Source organism: Morus notabilis, unplaced genomic scaffold (genome assembly GCF_000414095.1).
Source record: "Morus notabilis unplaced genomic scaffold, ASM41409v2 Scaffold223, whole genome shotgun sequence".
NCBI classification, from domain to species: Eukaryota; Viridiplantae; Streptophyta; class Magnoliopsida; order Rosales; family Moraceae; genus Morus; species Morus notabilis.
In genome coordinates, this window is record NW_010366650.1 from 86124 (window position 1) to 104006 (window position 17883).

The 17883-nt window shown below is 33.3% G+C and overlaps 4 protein-coding genes across 4 annotated transcripts; 1 reads left to right on the top strand and 3 right to left on the bottom strand.

The window, feature by feature from the left end:
- Window positions 1-5493: 5493 nt before the first annotated feature.
- LOC21400094 (probable transcription factor At5g61620) lies at window positions 5494-7697 on the top strand. The gene is made up of 6 exons (XM_010110831.2): window positions 5494-5836; window positions 6271-6485; window positions 6745-6816; window positions 6899-6940; window positions 7035-7124; window positions 7231-7697. Exons 1-6 carry the CDS (start codon window positions 5494-5496, stop codon window positions 7531-7533), a joined length of 1065 nt encoding a protein of 354 aa, XP_010109133.1. The 3' UTR covers window positions 7534-7697.
- A 522-nt stretch (window positions 7698-8219) lies between these two features.
- Window positions 8220-11494, bottom strand: LOC21400095 (GTP-binding protein YPTM2). The gene is made up of 8 exons (XM_024173972.1): window positions 11281-11494; window positions 10302-10374; window positions 9958-10005; window positions 9822-9869; window positions 9342-9413; window positions 9105-9260; window positions 8891-8994; window positions 8220-8662 (listed from the first exon to the last, which is right to left on the bottom strand). Exons 1-8 carry the CDS (start codon window positions 11292-11294, stop codon window positions 8569-8571), a joined length of 609 nt encoding a protein of 202 aa, XP_024029740.1. The 5' UTR covers window positions 11295-11494; the 3' UTR covers window positions 8220-8568.
- A 1852-nt stretch (window positions 11495-13346) lies between these two features.
- LOC21400097 lies at window positions 13347-14166 on the bottom strand. The gene is made up of 2 exons (XM_010110834.1): window positions 13893-14166; window positions 13347-13531 (listed from the first exon to the last, which is right to left on the bottom strand). Exons 1-2 carry the CDS (start codon window positions 14164-14166, stop codon window positions 13347-13349), a joined length of 459 nt encoding a protein of 152 aa, XP_010109136.1.
- A 682-nt stretch (window positions 14167-14848) lies between these two features.
- Window positions 14849-17315, bottom strand: LOC21400098 (flavanone 3-dioxygenase 3). Its single transcript, XM_010110835.1, has 3 exons — window positions 17082-17315; window positions 16715-16962; window positions 14849-15434 (listed from the first exon to the last, which is right to left on the bottom strand). Exons 1-3 carry the CDS (start codon window positions 17313-17315, stop codon window positions 14849-14851), a joined length of 1068 nt encoding a protein of 355 aa, XP_010109137.1.
- Between the last annotated feature and the right edge of the window lie 568 nt (window positions 17316-17883).

Sequence of the window (17883 nt, forward strand, 5' to 3'; positions counted from 1 at the left end):
TATATGTTATTCTAGATGTTAATAAAATGTTAATTTTGGTGTTTGAAAATTATGTTCGATGTTTTGTTTTGGTGTAGGCGTTTGATTTTTCACCTCCATCACTGTTTGCACAGTTCCTCTGACGTAATCCTGCTATTTTCAGCCCCCGTTTAGTGGGTTTGAACTTTGTAAGTTTTTTATATTTATTTAGTTTAAATGATGATGGTGACAATCAACAATGTAGCAGCGACGATGAGTAGAACTACAGAATAGTAATCTTTGTCATTTTTCTCAAATTTCGTTTTAATATTATGATCTTCTGTGAATTTATAAATATTGTTATTAATATGAATTTGTTCACAGACATTGATGGTTGGTACGTTAGCGACTTGCGCTAGCTCTTCAGGTGGAGCGCAGCCTCCTCCCGGTCCTCACAGAGTCCCCGCATACTGTCAGTATGGTATGTTATTCTGACTTTTTTTCTCGTTCTATAATATAGTAAATAAATGTAGTAGTACATGTTGATTTGAAATGCTTACATATGCTTACAGCACCTGAACCTCGACGACATAGTATTCATAATATATTTTATAAATTTATTTAGATTTACTGTTTTTAATATTAATTTATATTTCACTTTTAATGTATCTTAATAAATTATATTCAGTATGTAACATAATAATGTTTAATTAAAATTATTAAAAATTAATTAATTGCCATTTTTTAAAAATTATAAAAAAAATTATTTCAGTTTTTTACGATGACTTTTTTAGACTTGTCGTCGCAAAAAAGTAAGATTATTTGCGACGACATTTTGAAAAATGTCATCGCAAAAAAGATCATATCACGAGAATTTTACAACAGAGTATTAGCAACGCTTGTCGTCACAAAAAAACTATGTCGTCGAAAATATATTTGCGACGACAATATGTCGTCGCAAAAACTTTTTTTGCGACTAATTATTTATGACGACATATCTGTGACGACGTGTCGTTACAAAAACGGTTATTTGCGACGACACTCGGGTTTTTACGACGATAAAAAATCGTCGTAAAAACCTCTTTTTCTTGTAATGTATAACAGTTACCATTTTAAAGCAATTGCTAAAGTGTTTTTTTAAATCAAATATTTAAAATAAAAAATAAAAAACCTTAAAAAAGGAAGAATTTAGAGTAGATGAGGGGAAAAAAAACTTTTTTGCCTTGACGAATATTGTGCCCTGGAGTAGGGACCACCGTCCAACAACGGCTAGAAATGGCCGACGACGGCAAATGAATGGCTTTTTTTATTTTTATTTTTTAAGGACAACAAATGAATGAAATGCCTTGATTCAAAAGTATGAATTGCTTTTGGCATCACACGTGTAGGCGATAAGCGACAGAACTTATAACACGACAAGATTTTTATGGGATTCCGTTACACACGTTTCTGTCTGACTATGGATTCAATGCCTTTTGAGCCAAGAGGTGGCCTGCTCTTCAATTTGAGGATTTTTTATTTTTTTTCCCACTCGAGTAATAATACAGAAATTTCTCGAAAATAAAAAATCTGTATTACGGAAATCTCTTTCGAACAAAAAAAAAAAAAAAAAGTGGATTTATTTCAATGAATTTTGAAAGACAAATTATACGCTTTTCTCCTCGTTACAGAATGTCTTTTAAACTTTAATTTTAATTTCTTTTCTTCCTGAACATTAATTACTTTTATAAAAATTTTTCCTCAATTAAATATTTATCAAAAAATGTCGCATAAAATATACAACCTAACAAAAAAAACTACTTATTTTAAGATTTTTAATAAAGATAACGCTTATCACATAAATAACGAGTTTTATAATCGAACTATTTTTAGTATATAATTATTTTGTTAGCTTCTCATTATTTAGTCACACAGAAATACAAATACGCAGTAAGAGTTGCCATTTTTTTTATTACACCAATTTTCTCTTAATTAACTTGACCTAAGGAACCTTAAAAGTTTATCAATGGCGACCAACGGCAATTACAGAAGTAAGAATTTAACAGAGAAGAAAATTTTACAAGAGTTGTTGAAGTTTATAAGAAAGAAACTAAAATTAAACTTCAGAGGTATTTTGTAACAAGGTCTATAGCTCGAGGAGAAGATTTTTAATTTGTCTGAACTTTGAAATGTATCATGGGTGTCTCTCTTAAACTTTATTGTTAAAAAAAATTAAAATTGTTTCATTAGAATTCTAAACTTTAAATTGTTTCATTTTAGCCCCTTCTATATATTAAAATTCCCAACGTAATTTTACACACGTCACTCATGTGATGAATTTTTTAGGCAGAGTTGGGCAATTTCAGTACTATAATCTAGTGGGATTTAGGATTAGCAAAAAAAAAAAAAAAATCTAGTGGGATTTGGAAATGAGGACTCCGATCAAGAGACGGACAGAATTTTTGAAATAGCAAAAATTGGCTGTAGAAACGACATTGATAAGGGCATCTCCAACCTAATTGCTTTCCGAAGGAGATCTGGCACAAGGATGGCATCCAACTCTGCACCATTCTCTTGCGATATCTTGGCGCAAAAAAAAAAAAAAAAAAAAAAAATTTGTGCTATTCCTTTTTTTTTTCACTTTTCTTGATAAAAATTAAAACACCCGCACAACAGTTTTTAATTCCTATTTTTTACTCCAAGTTCATAGTTTTGATCAAAATTTCTTCCTTTTTGCTATAATAAAAAAAACAAGAATTCTTCCTTTTGTACTAATCTTTTTTTTTATTATTTTTATGATTTTGGTTACTTTAAATATGTAGTAAATGGGGTATTTTCGTTAATTGAATGTAATTTATTATTTTATCATTTTTATGAGTTGGATAAATGATAATTTATTAAATAAATGTATTAGTATTATTTATGTGCATAAATAGATAATAGTTGGGAATTAGGAAAAAGAAATACAAAAAGAATTATAAAGGAAATATATCTTTTAGGGGACGTTTGGTATGCAGTAATCTTAAGAATGAGAATGAGAATCTACAATATTATCATGTTTGGTACAAGAATTATCATTTTTAGATTATTAAAAAAGTGATTATCATGAGATTTATTTTCTCTCACTTTAAGGTAATTTAAATACCATCTAACATGATGTTATTTAAATTCTCAAGAATCTCAAAATTATAGAAATCTTACCCGTCTGCATTTTTTTTTTTTTTTGTCGTTGATAATATTACACATTAGCCTTTCTTCTAGTATTTGACTTTTCTTTTTCTGTTGCTCTAAATAAATTTTGTTGTGTACGTAAACATTTACTTACTTATTTTTTGGTTTTGCTGCGTTCTTTTGTAGGATGAAGTACGTCCATTTGCTGAAGCTCTCTATAATTTATTTAAAAAAATATGTTTTTTTTTAATTCACAACATTTTCATGCACAACCAAATATAATAATATAATATTTTCAAGAATTTGAGAAAGAATCTTATATGAAACCAAATACAGTAATGTATTATTCTTAGGAATCATATTACCCTCAATCATTTTCTCAGGAATATAATTCCTATTGATTATTGTGTACCAAACGCCCCCTTAGAGTAAAGTTTGAAGTATAATGAGTTAGAAATTAACGTAGGGTCCGTTTGATTTATGGGTTCAAATCATGGTTTATGATTCTGATTTTTAAAATTTAAATTTATTGTGAGAAAAAAATACTATAGCAGAACCAAAAATTGAGATTTGAACCCATTAACAAACAGACTCTAAAATATTATCTAAAAGTGAAAGTTACTCTATTTTAAAGATAAAACAACTCAACTCTAAAATAAAATAATGGGTTAATCCGGTCAATCTAATTTGATTTTTCTCAATTTGGTAGCTCTTTAATTCTCTATAAAGAGGAAACAATAACCGTATTCCCTTTTTCTTCACAGCCAAGTAATTAACATGGCAAGCTGCCGCACTTAAAGGGACAACTTAACAGATTCTGGTTCCTAGTTTTGGCAAAGTAGGTGACTTTGTGACAAAAATAATTTTGCAAATTAATGACTCTCTTATCCATATCTCTTATTTAAAAAAAAAAAAAGATAACATACTATATATATTTATCAGGATATATGTGAGTAATGAAAATGCATTTATCTATTTAAAATTAAACAGCCCAAAGGACTAGATTATTATTTGGTATCAATCTCATCTTCTCCAAATTTACGGAAAAATAAAAAATATATATGTAATAGAAAAATATACTATCTCTCTATCTATTTGTTAAATTTAGATAAAATATGTCTTTGCAATTTGATCCTAAATTTATCGTCAAATCTTGACGAGTTGATTGGTATCATATCTGGTTTACAGCCAATTAAGTAAATATTGCACTACATATCTATAAAAAAAAAAAAAAAAAAAAAAAAAAGTAAATAGTGCGCCACATATTATCAAAAGAAGTAATTAATGGACAACACAATATGTATGCGAGTGAGTCAAATAGAAGGTGAATTAGCTGTCCCGATTGGCTAGATGGATTGGACTATACTAAAAGTTGGATTTTGACCAGCATTTATAGGAAGATTATAAAAAAAATTAAATATTTTTCAAAACAAAAAGATAAAAAAGAGATATAACTAATCTAATTGGAAAAATTACGGGATCAAAAACGCGTGGGCCCGTTTGGTAATTAATATATACGATTGATATATTAATTATTAGTTATTTATTTAATAATCTATTAATATATTATATAATCAATTTTTGATAATTAATTTTTAACTAAATAATTATTTATTATTTATTATTTATTATTTTTATTAATAAAATTATAAATTTAATATTAATTAAGTAATTAAGTAATTATTATCTATTTATTAATTATTAATTAATATATTATATAATTAGTAATTAATAATTAAATAATTTAATGTAACATTATTGGTAAGTACTAGAAAATGAAAAGGGAAAAGGAATTGTTTTCTAACTTCATTCACAAAAATTATTTTCATTGTTTTTTATTTTCGTTTTTATTTTCAAAATATTTACTAAAAAATACAATTTACAAACTGTTTTTATTTTCGTGCCTAAAAGACATGTAAAAATGTTTTTAAAAACAACTGAAAAAACAATTCCAAACACACTGTATTATCACAGTTTCCGAAGAGGCATGTGATCCCCCACAAGCAATACCATTGGATACAAAATACGAACCCCACTCATCAATCTAATCCAACGGCTATTTGTTTGAAGCCAAAGAATCACTCAAAGGGGATTAAATTCTCTAAAGAATTAAGAATTTTAATTTGGCCTCAAAAATAGAAACGTCCTTCCATATAAGGGTAATCTACACACCAATCACAACAAATCTTAAAATAAAGAAATAAAGAAATAAATCTTAAATAGAAGTCAAATTTGGATATGAGAATTTTTGGGTTCACGTGTCTTGAGATAAAGGGAAATTAACAACCAAGAGTTCATAAATAGCCCAAAGGGAGTAACCTTAAAAATCGGAAAAAGAAAAAGAAGATTAGTTTCTTGATGGTAATTAAACTTTGAGGTTTAATCATGGTTAAGGAGGCGCAGCGCAAGTGTTCGCATTGTGGGCAACAAGGTCACAATTCAAGAACGTGCAACAATCGTAACAATGTTGTTTCACCCAGGAATCGGAATGGGAATGGGAATGGGCATTCCTTTAAGCTGTTTGGCGTGAATATTGTGGAGGGTGCAGAAGATTCGATGAAGAAGAGTCGAAGCATGGGAAATCTCGCTGCATTGTCTGGAGGGCAAGGAAAAAACGACGTCGTTTCGGGTGGTGATGATCATGATGATCATGATCCTGAGGCTGGGTATCTCTCTGATGGGGTCCTTCACAACGTCAAACGCAAAGCCGCTCGTGAGAGAAAAAGAGGTACGTACATGAGATCGATATTGTGTCTGTATATATTTATTACAATTTCTGTTGATATTTGATTTTTCTTTTTTTTTTCTTTGACATGATTTTCCATAATAATTGTAGCTTTTGGGTTTCTGGGTTGTTATTTTTCCATTCCTAGTCATCTTTGGTTGCTAGTTTTTTCTTGTAGAAATATATATATATATATATTAAAGTTGCAATCTTTAATCCAGGATGTGGAAGATCGAAGGAGGGTTCTATGCACCTAAATCATTATATATGTTATTTATGTTAATGAATGTACATCCAGAAGCACATAATTTGCTTGGCAAACTGAAAACTCTTCAAATTTCTTTCTTTTTGTTTATCAATAGAAACTCTTGAAGTTTTTGGATTTGAAAAATCATGCCTCACATTGTAAATCTTTTAGCTCGCTAATTTTTCTTCAGGGAAACCGTGGACTGAGGAGGAACATAGGACTTTTCTAGCCGGAATGAATAAGCTTGGAAAAGGTGATTGGAGAGGAATATCATCCAAGTTTGTGACAACTAGGACTCCCACCCAAGTTGCAAGTCATGCACAGAAGTACTTCATCAGAAAACAAGCTCCAAAAGACAGGAAGAAACGTAGATCAAGCCTCTTTGACATGCCTTTTACGCAATCGGTGAGTTCTCTCTCATCGAGAATTCGACGCTCTAATCCGAGCAATAAAATTGAAGAAATCAAACAAACAAGTAAACACAACATTTATTATAGTTCAACCTCAATGTGAGAGCTAAGTTTGCTTTCAACTGCCGCAGAATTTTACTATTAAGTCTATAACCTGTGTGTTATTCTGCATCAGGGCAAGAACTAGGCTCCAGGACCACACATAACATCTCTTTCATTCTTTTTCTAATGTTTATTAATGGGGTACTTCACAGGATGATGTAGTTCCTCCTCAAGGTCATCAAGTTTCATCCATGATCAAACCTACTGCTGAAACTTCATCCAGGGTAGATAAATATTCCATCTTTTATTGTATATGGTATTTCAAAAAGTTAATACTTAAGACTAATAGTTTTGTATACAATGCAGCCTAGTAGGTCCCAAGGTTTGGCCGAAAACAATCCTTCAGAGGTAATAACATTAAAGAACTTTTTTGCTACCCAAAAACCACTTATTGAAACATAATTAGTGCTAGTTATAACAAGTTTATTTTTTGTAATCTCAGATTCTCAACCGATTCCCACAGCTCTGTTTGGACAATTATCCTGTACCTGTTCGTCCTGGTGTTGCTCCAAACTACCTAGTTCCATATGGGGTAAGAGCCTTTTTTTTTTTTTTCCTTTTTTTTTTTTTTTTTGGTCAAGTTAATTGGTAACGGTACATGATGGTTAGTATTTATGAATCTCTACTTGTTTTTATAGGTGGGATTTCCTGGGAATGTACAACCTTGGCCTCTGATAAACATTGGCAGACCAAGTTACTTGTACAATGTTCCTAATGTTTATGGGAGTGTTGACAATGGTGTACCTGTTGTGGTAACTCATCCCTCTGGAATCCCTCCACCAAGGTCTCCTCCAACCAGTCCGTCGATCAAGGCAGCGGCCAGCAAAGACTCATCTGCTGATCAAACGAATGGTCTTGAGCTCACGATTGGACAGCCACAATCAAAACAAGGGTCGGAATTATCATCTTCTCCTGCATCTGGGGCCATAAAAGTGACGTAGAAAAGTGTCATCTGTTAACAGAAAACGAGTCATTTACATTTTTCTTTACCAATTTTGATTTCGGAATTTGAGGTAGAAAAGAGTAGCTGTATGTTGAGTTTAATAATATGCAAGTTTGAGTTCCAGTATCTGGTTAGGAAGAGTGATGCTTGCAAAATCTAACGTACAGGACCATTTCAACTGTAGGGGGGGGGGGGGCAGTGATGTGGATAGAAGTTCAAAGTTGAATGTAATTTCTGGTGATAATAGATTGCATATATGTTTTCTCCAGAAAAACAAAAACAAAAACAAAAAATCAAATGAGATTGAGAGATAAACATCCGTCTCTTTTCTTGATTCCATCTTTACAAAAAATTTCATAGCCCAAAAATAAATTTTCATAGAAGAATGCTATTTCTTCATGTAAGGAATTCCACCATAAGGGAGCATATCAATCATATGATTTAAATCAATGTTTCATGAAACAAGTATAATTTTGCTCAAGAGAATCTTTTCATAGTATCCAACCCCTTATTTTAAGTACCTTTGATTTAAATCCTTATGAAGATCTCCTATGGTCTTTATGCTTGCAAGTTGCAACATCCAGAAAACAAAACCCCTTTAAAGGGTAAAAGGTTTTAACATTCGACAAAAAAAAAAAAAAAAAAAGCCGAAATGACTAAAACACAGAAAAATAGAATAGATTGTTGACAGGAATTGTTAAATTCAAGTATAATGTATTCGATGACTTCTGCTATTTGCAAAACAATATTTAGAACTTGACAAATTTCCTGTAGGAATCCACGGAAAACATTCACTATTGCAAGTCACATAAAAACAGAAGGAACCAGGAAAGTAACAAATGTCGCTGAGCCAGCAAACATCATTTGTACAGACCAGTTGAGACTACAAAGAATGGAATTTTAAATAAAATGACACTGACAGGCAAATTATCACATGGTTTTATCATTCTCGATCAATCCCTCTCCAGTTCAGAGAGGTCAAACGAGATACATAGTACACGGCAGACTTTGGGGTATCCGATATGAGATCCAATTAAGACGAGCAGCAGCCAGACTTCTGGTTCACAGGTTGTCCTCGAATCTGCACAATTGGTGGCTTCGCGTTGTTCACCGGTTGACTTGCCATCCTGCAAAACATTGTGGAAAGTAATATCTTAATGTCAAACTGAGAAAGGCTGTGGTGACCATGTAAGGTTGTGTTGTCTTGGAGAATAATAACATGAAAACTATTTTGACAAGCTCAATCTTTTTATTTCAGCCGTTGTTTCTCAATACAGAACTTCCTCCAAACTATATTTTCTCCACGGTTAAAAAATTTCAACTTTAGACCATACGACATGTCCTGAGGAAACTACCTATTCTTGATTTCGGCTGCCATCGCCATGAAAGCCTGCTCAACATTAGTGGCATTTTTTGCACTGGTCTCCATAAATGGGATGCCAATTTCATCCGCAAATGCCTGGTCACAAGCAAATGTCAGGCAACATAATCATATGACCATGTATTAATTCATGTGTGAATACTGAATACAGCTAGATAGAGGTACTAGTATGAGGTGCATAGTTTCACCTTAGCTGTTTCATAGGACACAACTTTGTTAGCTGTAAGATCACTCTTGTTGCCAACTAAAAGCTTGTTTACGTTATCACTAGCATAACGGTCGATCTCATTTAGCCACTGCTTGACATTGTTGAAGCTTTCTTGGTCCGTAACATCATAAACTATCTGCCAGATACAACAAAGAAAGGTAAATAAATAGTGGAAAACGACAGGGTGAAACAACATGCACAGACAAAGAAAACTTACTATGATGCCATGCGCTCCCCGATAGTAGCTACTAGTGATTGTCCGAAAACGTTCTTGCCCTGCAGTGTCCCACTGCATGTCCCAAGGAAAATTCAGTAAACGAACATAGAGAGAGAGAGAGAGAGAGAGAGAGAGAGAGAGAGAGAGATTTAAGGCAAGATGGACAATAAGTGACAGGACATTACAACAACAACAACTAATGTTATCAAAAGTAGCATGCTATTCTTTTCCCTTAATAGAAAAACAATATCCACCAACCAATATAGTTTGAAAATAGAACAATCACCAATATCTTAAAAAATTTAGAGATGTAAGATCCAGGAAGAATACTATCAGCCATCACCATTTTCAGTATTTTTGGATGTGAGAGGATACAACTTTTCCTATCTATAGAATGTCTTAAACTCCAGGGTCCAGCATGCATCCACAAAAAGAAAAAAAAAAAAAAGAAAAGCAAAAGATGTATTGAGACAGTCTTACAATTTGAAGTTTTATCGTCTTTCCGTCCTGCTCAACAGTGCGTATTTTCTGCACAGAAGCAAAAGAACTCAACATTATGGCTCCATTGTTAAAATCAAATAACAGTATCAAAAAATCCAAAAGAAATAATGCTTACGAAGTCGACTCCAATTGTACTAATATAACTGTCCAGGTATGAATCATCCTGCATCAAGTAGATGTAAGAAGATTGTTCATAAAGCACTGTTCAGATCAAGGAAAAATCAACACATTGCAATATGCTTTGGTATATTCATGCCTCATGGTTGGTAATATCACACATAAGAAATACAGATATAAGGATTTTTTTTTTTTTTTTGTGGGGGGGAGGGGGGGTCAATAAGTAATAACAACACGCATGATTTGTTTGAGCACTCGAATTTATTAAGTACACTTTCAGTTTACTAAAAGAATCATTATCTATCTCAGAAGAAGAAACAAATAGGGGCACGGATAACTTACGGCGAATCTCAAGAGAAGGCATGATTTACCAACTCCAGAGTCTCCAATCAGCAAAAGCTTGAATAGGTAGTCACTGCATAAAAGAAACATAAGAACAAATTAATTATTTGCAGTACCAAAAAATATGAGTTGCACAACTTTAGCGTCTGAATAACTACACAGTGATTATTAAACCAAATAGATCGTAAATCAAAAGTAAACAAAGAATTTGAGAACATATGTCAACCTTCTTTAAAAAAAATAAAAAATAAAAAATAAAAAATTGTGGGCTCCAAAGAACAATTCAAATGAATTGCTAAGGCATAAAAAAAAAAAAAAAATTGTGGGCTCCAAAGAACAATTCAAATGAATTGCTAAGGCATAATAATAAATATACAAGTAGAGAGAAAAAAAAATTTCTCATCTATTTAAAGTATAAACATAATTTAGCTCAACATATATATGCCATCGGGTGTGGTCAACCCAAAATTCAATCCTCAATATCAGAAACCAAATTCTAAACAACCACAAAATGAAAATCTTAATATTAAAACAAAGTAACTACCCAATTATAGAAGCCAATCTAAAATACAGACAAGTAAATCAACTTTTATGAATTAAACGGACAAAATTCAAATCTGAAACTTCGGTTTTAATCAAATTCCCAAATCTATGAAAATTGAAGTTAACATAAATTCAGCCTGCTGGAATTTGCACTTTCACAAACTTTTCCTTCAAACAAATGACAGGAAAATTAAAAATAAAGCAAAAAAATTAAAAAAGTCAATAAAATTCACAAGAGGGAACAGAACACAAAAATACACGTTTTAGCAAGAAAGTATCGCGGATCTGAAGAAACCATAAGAACAAAAAAGGAAAAAGAAGAAAAACGATTTAAACAATTTTTTTTTCCTGTTTGAATTTTCTCAGCTAACAAACGGAGGTTAAAAGGTGAGAAAAACGAAATAAACAAAAAGGGAAAAAGAGATCGGAGACTTACTATTCGGGATTCATGACGACGAATTTCTGATCTGCGAAAAACTCGACCGGTCCAACCGAAGAAATAAAAGTCTACTCCGGAGAAGGAAAGGTTGATCGGAGAACAAGAAAAGGCAACAAATTGAGACAAAAGAAAATAATAAAATATAAAAACAGAGAGGTCTTTTTGTGGAAGCAAATGTAAATCTGAAACAACACCGAATCAGAAAGTGATGACTGACTAATGATGAAAACCAAAAAATGTTTACGTACGTGTATTTATATATCCTCTTTGATTAATCTCTTTCTTCAAACCAAAGGTAATTTCTGTGGGCCATTTCGGCATATATGTGGCCCAATCATGTGATGGCCGTATAGGTTGAGGCCCGTCATCCATTAGTCAACCACACGTTCTCCTCATGTCTTAATTGTTCTTCATTCTTGGCTATTTTTCTCCTTTCCCCTTCTTAAAGCGATGTGTTATTTATAAATTAAACGGTATTATCGCTCATATTCAATATCAAGTGTCCGGCTAAACTCTACCTATTTTTAGAGGAAAAAAAAAATAGTGAAGAAATAAACTCTACTTACCGTTTCCCAACACTAAAACATGTCGTTTTGTGATTCATTATTGTTACTTCATCAATAAGAACATGTCTTCTTCAACCATAGACAACAATGTTATTTAAACACAACATATATATATATATATATATATATAGCTGTTTGATAGTAAACAACATGTGTTTCTGTTGACGACGCGCCGTAAAAGTGTTAATTACAATTCATTGTCGTTTCCTCGTTCACAAACTACATGTGGGTTTTTTCATGTATAAACGACATTTCATACATATAACTGTTTGATCGGGGTCAGAAAAATAATTTTTGTTATTTATGGTGCATTTATTATTTTCATACACCTAAAAGGAGATGTCATTAATTAAAGGAAAGCAACATGCCTTGTCAGTTGCCACTTCTTACTCGAAATGTAAACGACAGATCGTGTATTCCAGTTTTGCATTTGAATGAACAAATACAAACGGCCAGTTATATCGGAGTAAATCTCGGGGTGAAACCAATATGTGAATATGATATAGCAACGTACCCTAAATGCTTTTTGTGTTTTTTTAAGCCCCTTCTAAATGGTCCCTACAAATGTTGTTAATAAAAAGAGTATCTCTTATAATTTAGAAAATATACAAAATATATATTTAAAAATCCACATTAAGGGGTTGTTTAGTTGGGAGATTCGTACCCCGATTCAAATTATGGTTCATGGTTCACTACAGTGTTTTCTCTCACAAAAATACACGTAAATCGAAAATGGTTCTAATTTTATGATTCTAATCCATGAACCAAACGTTTCATAAATATTATTCTTAAGTAATAATTTACACCGATGAGGGCGGCAAGGGGCACTTTAAGCTCACAAACTCAGAGTCGCCAACAACGATATGGTCTCGAGATTGGTGGCGAATTTGGCCTTGTGCACGGGGGGCATCCAGGATGCGTTGTGAGGGGCGGTGAGGATATAGTCTCGCGAAAGGTTGGGGGCGGATTTAGCCTTAATGACGAGGCGGCGAATCTAGGTGGTGGGAGTGGGGTTGGCCGTTAAGGGAGGGGGAATTAAAGGGTTTTAACTAGTTTATCCGAAATACCTTGCTTGCCCCTTCTATTATTCAAATGTCTAAAATATAACCCGTACACATCTATTTCAAAAATGTATTTCAATATATATACACATAATATGTTACCTAACAAATTTAAATATTACCGTTTAAATTGCATTCATCGTTAATGGCAAATTTTAAAAATCGATGATCGAGAGAGGCATTTGAACAAACCTTTCGATTATTCAACTTCTCTCAAATTTTACAATCTCAACACTTCCCTTCAGTGTTCCAATTTATAATACTAGCTTATACAAACACGAGTTTTTACTATTTCCTCTATAGAAAATGGTTCATAAACATGGGAAGAAAAACAAAAACAATTAAGCACAATCTTCACTTGTTATTTATAATTTATTTCCCTTAAGATCAAATTAATGTATGCAATTCTAAGAACGTGGCAAAAATATTGTGTCTACTATTTCATCTTTTTTGAGGATTTGTGATCTCGAGTCATTCTTGGGGAGTCCATCATGTGATTTTTCAAATGATCAACTGTAGGAATAATGCCCGTTTGAGTGCCATCGCTATCATTATCGATCTCCTCTTCTATGCTCAATCCTTCTATTCTTGCTGCTGTTGATCCCTCTTTATTTCCCACACCTGTATTTGCACATGTAATTTATCACAAATTTACTGAGAAATTTGTTTCTGGTGTTGTTGGCCTTGTATTCACGTTTATCTTGGTTACTTAAAAAAAAAAATCTCTTCTTCTCGGTCACATGAATGGAACATAAAAATAAAAAAAAAATAAAAAACTGGAAATATATAGTAGTCTTTTCAGTTAGCACATTCTTATAATTTATTATAACAAAATGCGTCATTACAACCAAAAAAAAAAAAAAAAAATTATGGATAAACTGAATAAAACAAGAAAAAAGATATATATTGCAGCAATAGGTGTGGCAAAATTCATGATTTTGGATCTGAATTCTTCTTCAATATCATTCATATCATATCATACCTGGGGTGGTAGAGAAGAGCCAAAGAATGAGAGCGCAGAGAATAAGAACCAAAGGGATAAGATGGACGGCCTTTTCCGCAAACTTGTCGCGAGCCCTCTCCTTCTTCGCAATCTCGGCGATATTCTCATCGTAAAGCGGCAGCTGCGGATCGCCGTCGTCGAACGACATTCGCAGCATCCCCTTGCTCGGCGACGGCGACGACGACGACGACGATGACTGCATCAAGCTGCTGTACTCATCGGAAACCCGGTTCCAACTCGCAGATCTATACATAGTAATCTTTGTTGTACTACCTATATTTTCAAGATCATGAGCAGTAAATTAGTACTTTCTGAGTTTAGAGAGAGAGAGAGAGAGAGGAGATAAGAGGAAGAAGAAGAAGGAGGGGTTTGAGTAAAAGGCGGCAAGGATTTGGGACAGTTTGTTGTAATTGCTTTGACTGTCCTTTTTTTCTGTTTCAATTTTGTAATTGCTAGCAACGTGTTTAGTTCTCTTTCATTTGATCTGCATGAATATGCACTTGTCCATTCTTTAACTTTTGTTAAATAATTTCTCTCTCTAAATAGTACGTGTAGTTGGGGAAAAAAAAACAGTTTGTGTTAGTACTCTATTATAATTTGGTGTTATTAATTACATTGACAGAAGACAAAAGTGCTTCTTCATATGGGAACCATACGAAACAAAACAAAAGGTTTTATATTGATCCCATTGTACTTTTTTTCCTACTTTGAAAACGGAAAATATGAAGCCAACAGGGATGAACGTATTCCCCCAAAAACACAGGCTTATAGGAGGATAATTACTATACCTATAATATTACAAACCTAATTAACTTAACTTTGGTGCATTCTACTGCTTTCTTTTTTTCTTCTCAGGTAACCAAGTACTCTTCTAGACGAGAAAAAACGACAGTAATACTGCAGCAACAAATAAAAATATAAAAAGACCCCTTTTCTTAATTTTCTATCTTGAGCGTGTTTATGAAGGTCTTCCCTTCAGCTATATCATTGGTGGCAAGAAAGTTGAGAAAATCCCCGAAGCTGCTTTCTTTGTACTTCTTTTTGCGTTCTTGATCATCCACAAGCTCTTCAGCGGGTCCCATTTTCTCATCCATCCCCAGACTATGCAAGCTCGCAACAGAAATCCTCGTCCTCTCTCGGTTCAAAGTCGCCCGGTGAACAAGACTCTTGTATGTCCCGTTGCTCAGCACCTCAAAATGGTCGCCCACATGGACTTGTAGCACACCGCGAAGATCCGGGATCAGTCTCCACCCGTCCGCGCCCGCCTCCGCGTCCATGATTTCGAGGCCCGGCGAGCTCTGGAGGACGATGGTTAAGCAGCTGTAGTCTGAGTGTGGGGGCAAACCTAGAGCCAGATCAGGGTTTGGGCACGGTGGATAGCAATTAACGGCCATTACTTGCATTCCACTTTCTAGTTTTTCACTTAAGTAGTTTGGACCAAGTTCTAGGCTCTCGGTTATGGCTCCCATTAGCTCCAACCCCAGCTTCCTCACTTCTTTGCAGTACCTTCCCATTTTTTCCCTGAAGTGTGACACATAATTAATTGGAACACAGTTTTAGGACCGGTTTAGTTCGCTGATTTGAGTTTTTAATTTGACTTGAGATGTGATTTTATGTGAAAGTTTTTTACTGTAACAAAAAGTTAGATGTAACTGTATTTGAGAGCTTTTTACTGTAACAAAACTCGAATTTTAAATTCGAATTGGTGAAATGAACAGGACAAAATTAGATTCAAATTCCATACTTAAATTTTTGTGTCTCAAATAATGTCTAACCAATCACGTTATGTTATTTCATTAAAAAGGGACAAAATTGGATTCAAATTCCATACTTAAATTTCTGTGTCTCAAATAATGTCTAACCAATCACGTTATGTTATTTCATTAAAAAACATAGAAAGGTTTATAAATTTTATAAGATTAATGTGACGATTGTTTAAACATATTCAGATACCAATTAAATTAAGCAAGAAATCTTAGTCTGAGAAAATTAAACTTAATTTGGAACACGTATATATGTGTGTGTGTTTATGTACAGGTAATGTTTATGAGATCATGAAGTCAATCACGCAGATCGCAAGTAAGCAAAAAGGGTTGAACATATTAATTGAGAACACATGAAGCCAAAGCAATTATATATGAGAGGATTTTCATGCCTCACCAAATCTATCCACTTGAACCCATTTGGCGGTATTAATGGCTATGGCGTCAAAGTCATTGTTTTGTCATCAAGATATATACATCAATCACGTGAGGTCTCGTTTAATTCATTAATTCGAGTTTTTAATTTAAACTGAGATGTAATTTTATATGAGAGTTTTTAACTGTAGTAAAAAAGTTAGATATGACTTTTTGTGAGAGCTTTTAACTGTAGCAAAACTGAAATTAAAAACTTGAATCGGTAAAATGAACGATGCCTAAATTTATACAATATTTTCTTTGTACATGGATACCCGCTTGCTGGTGTCAAAAAAAATTAACAGCCGAACACTACCACATATGGGATTATAATCAAAGTGGGCTACAGGCAGTAGAGCCCTGTCGGTTTGTTGGATTTTTACACAGATGATTGGTTTAGGACAAGTACAGTCCAACACCTACATATCATGTGAACATGTACACCAAAGTTGCAAAGTCACAAACTAATTAACATAGATATATAATATATTATATTGTCAGAGTACGTTATATACATAGTACAAACTCTCTTTTTTCTTTTTATTTAAAAATAAGAAAAAGAAAAGAAAAGTGCATATATATATATATGTGTGTGTGTGTGTGTGTATTAATGTTGTTACGTACCTGTAGGTAGGTGGATTAGTAGGCCAAGATTCTATGAAATCTTCCAAAGGATGGGCATATTGTTTAAGGAAGACCCTCCAAAACTGAATCTTGTCAGCCCCATCCTTCAAGCTGGTTCCATATCTCACGGGAGTATGCACGTCATTGGACATGAACTTCACCTTCTCCGCAGCTGGCAATCTAAAGAAATCGAACGCCGAAGATAGAGCGTCATCTAGTACCGATTGGCAGATTCCGTGGTTGACTATCTACATTAAACATAATCACCATAACATGTCCAAAAAAAAAAAAAGCACTAATTTTCACTAAGCTCGTGAAATATTGTACTGCAAAGATGAGCAACTTTGATGGTTAAAATGAAGCTTACTTGAAAGAAGCCAAGACGAAGACAAGCATCTTTGATTGCTTCAATGGCTATCGCACGTTGTTGAGGACCTTTTCTAAGTCCGGCCAAATCAACAAGGGGTACTTTCGCCATCTCCGGCGAAGAACTTGCACGGTCTGAAGTTGGGATCTTGTAACATTCAGGAACATAAGGCAAACCTTTCTCTTGCGCACTTTCTCCCGCTCGAAAACAATTCGAATCTCCCTCATCCTCCATGTCCTAGTGAGAAAGTATTTGTAAAGTTCAGAAATTCAAAAATTATGATTGAAAAAAGATTGGTAACGAAATGGGATTTTATATAGGAAGAGATTTATAAGCGGCGTCACGTACATGATCATAACTTGGATTCAAAGTATAGTTGCCTAGTAAGTTCTACATTAAGACCCTGAGTCATGGAGATCAACTTGTGCGATGAAAATTAAAGGCTCCAAAACTAAAATCCAAAATTGGGTCCCAAAGTATGTGCATAAGCTGCTTTTGATTTAAAATTGAATTGATTGCATATTCTTTGGATGTAGACCATGTTACTAGAAGACGCCCCAAGTCCTCTCTTGTAATATACTTTAATATTTCTTTTTGGCACATTCATATTACTCCAAATTAAGCTTCATATACTAAATATGTACCGTCGAACTTTACAACAAACCAACAATGTAAAAAACTGACAGCGAACTAGAAGACAAAAAAAAACTTTTTGGGAATTTGGGATTAGACTATATTCTAGACAGTTGTGCAGTTTTCTTGTTTTATCTTTTTTTTTTTTTTTTTTTTTAAAAAAAATTTT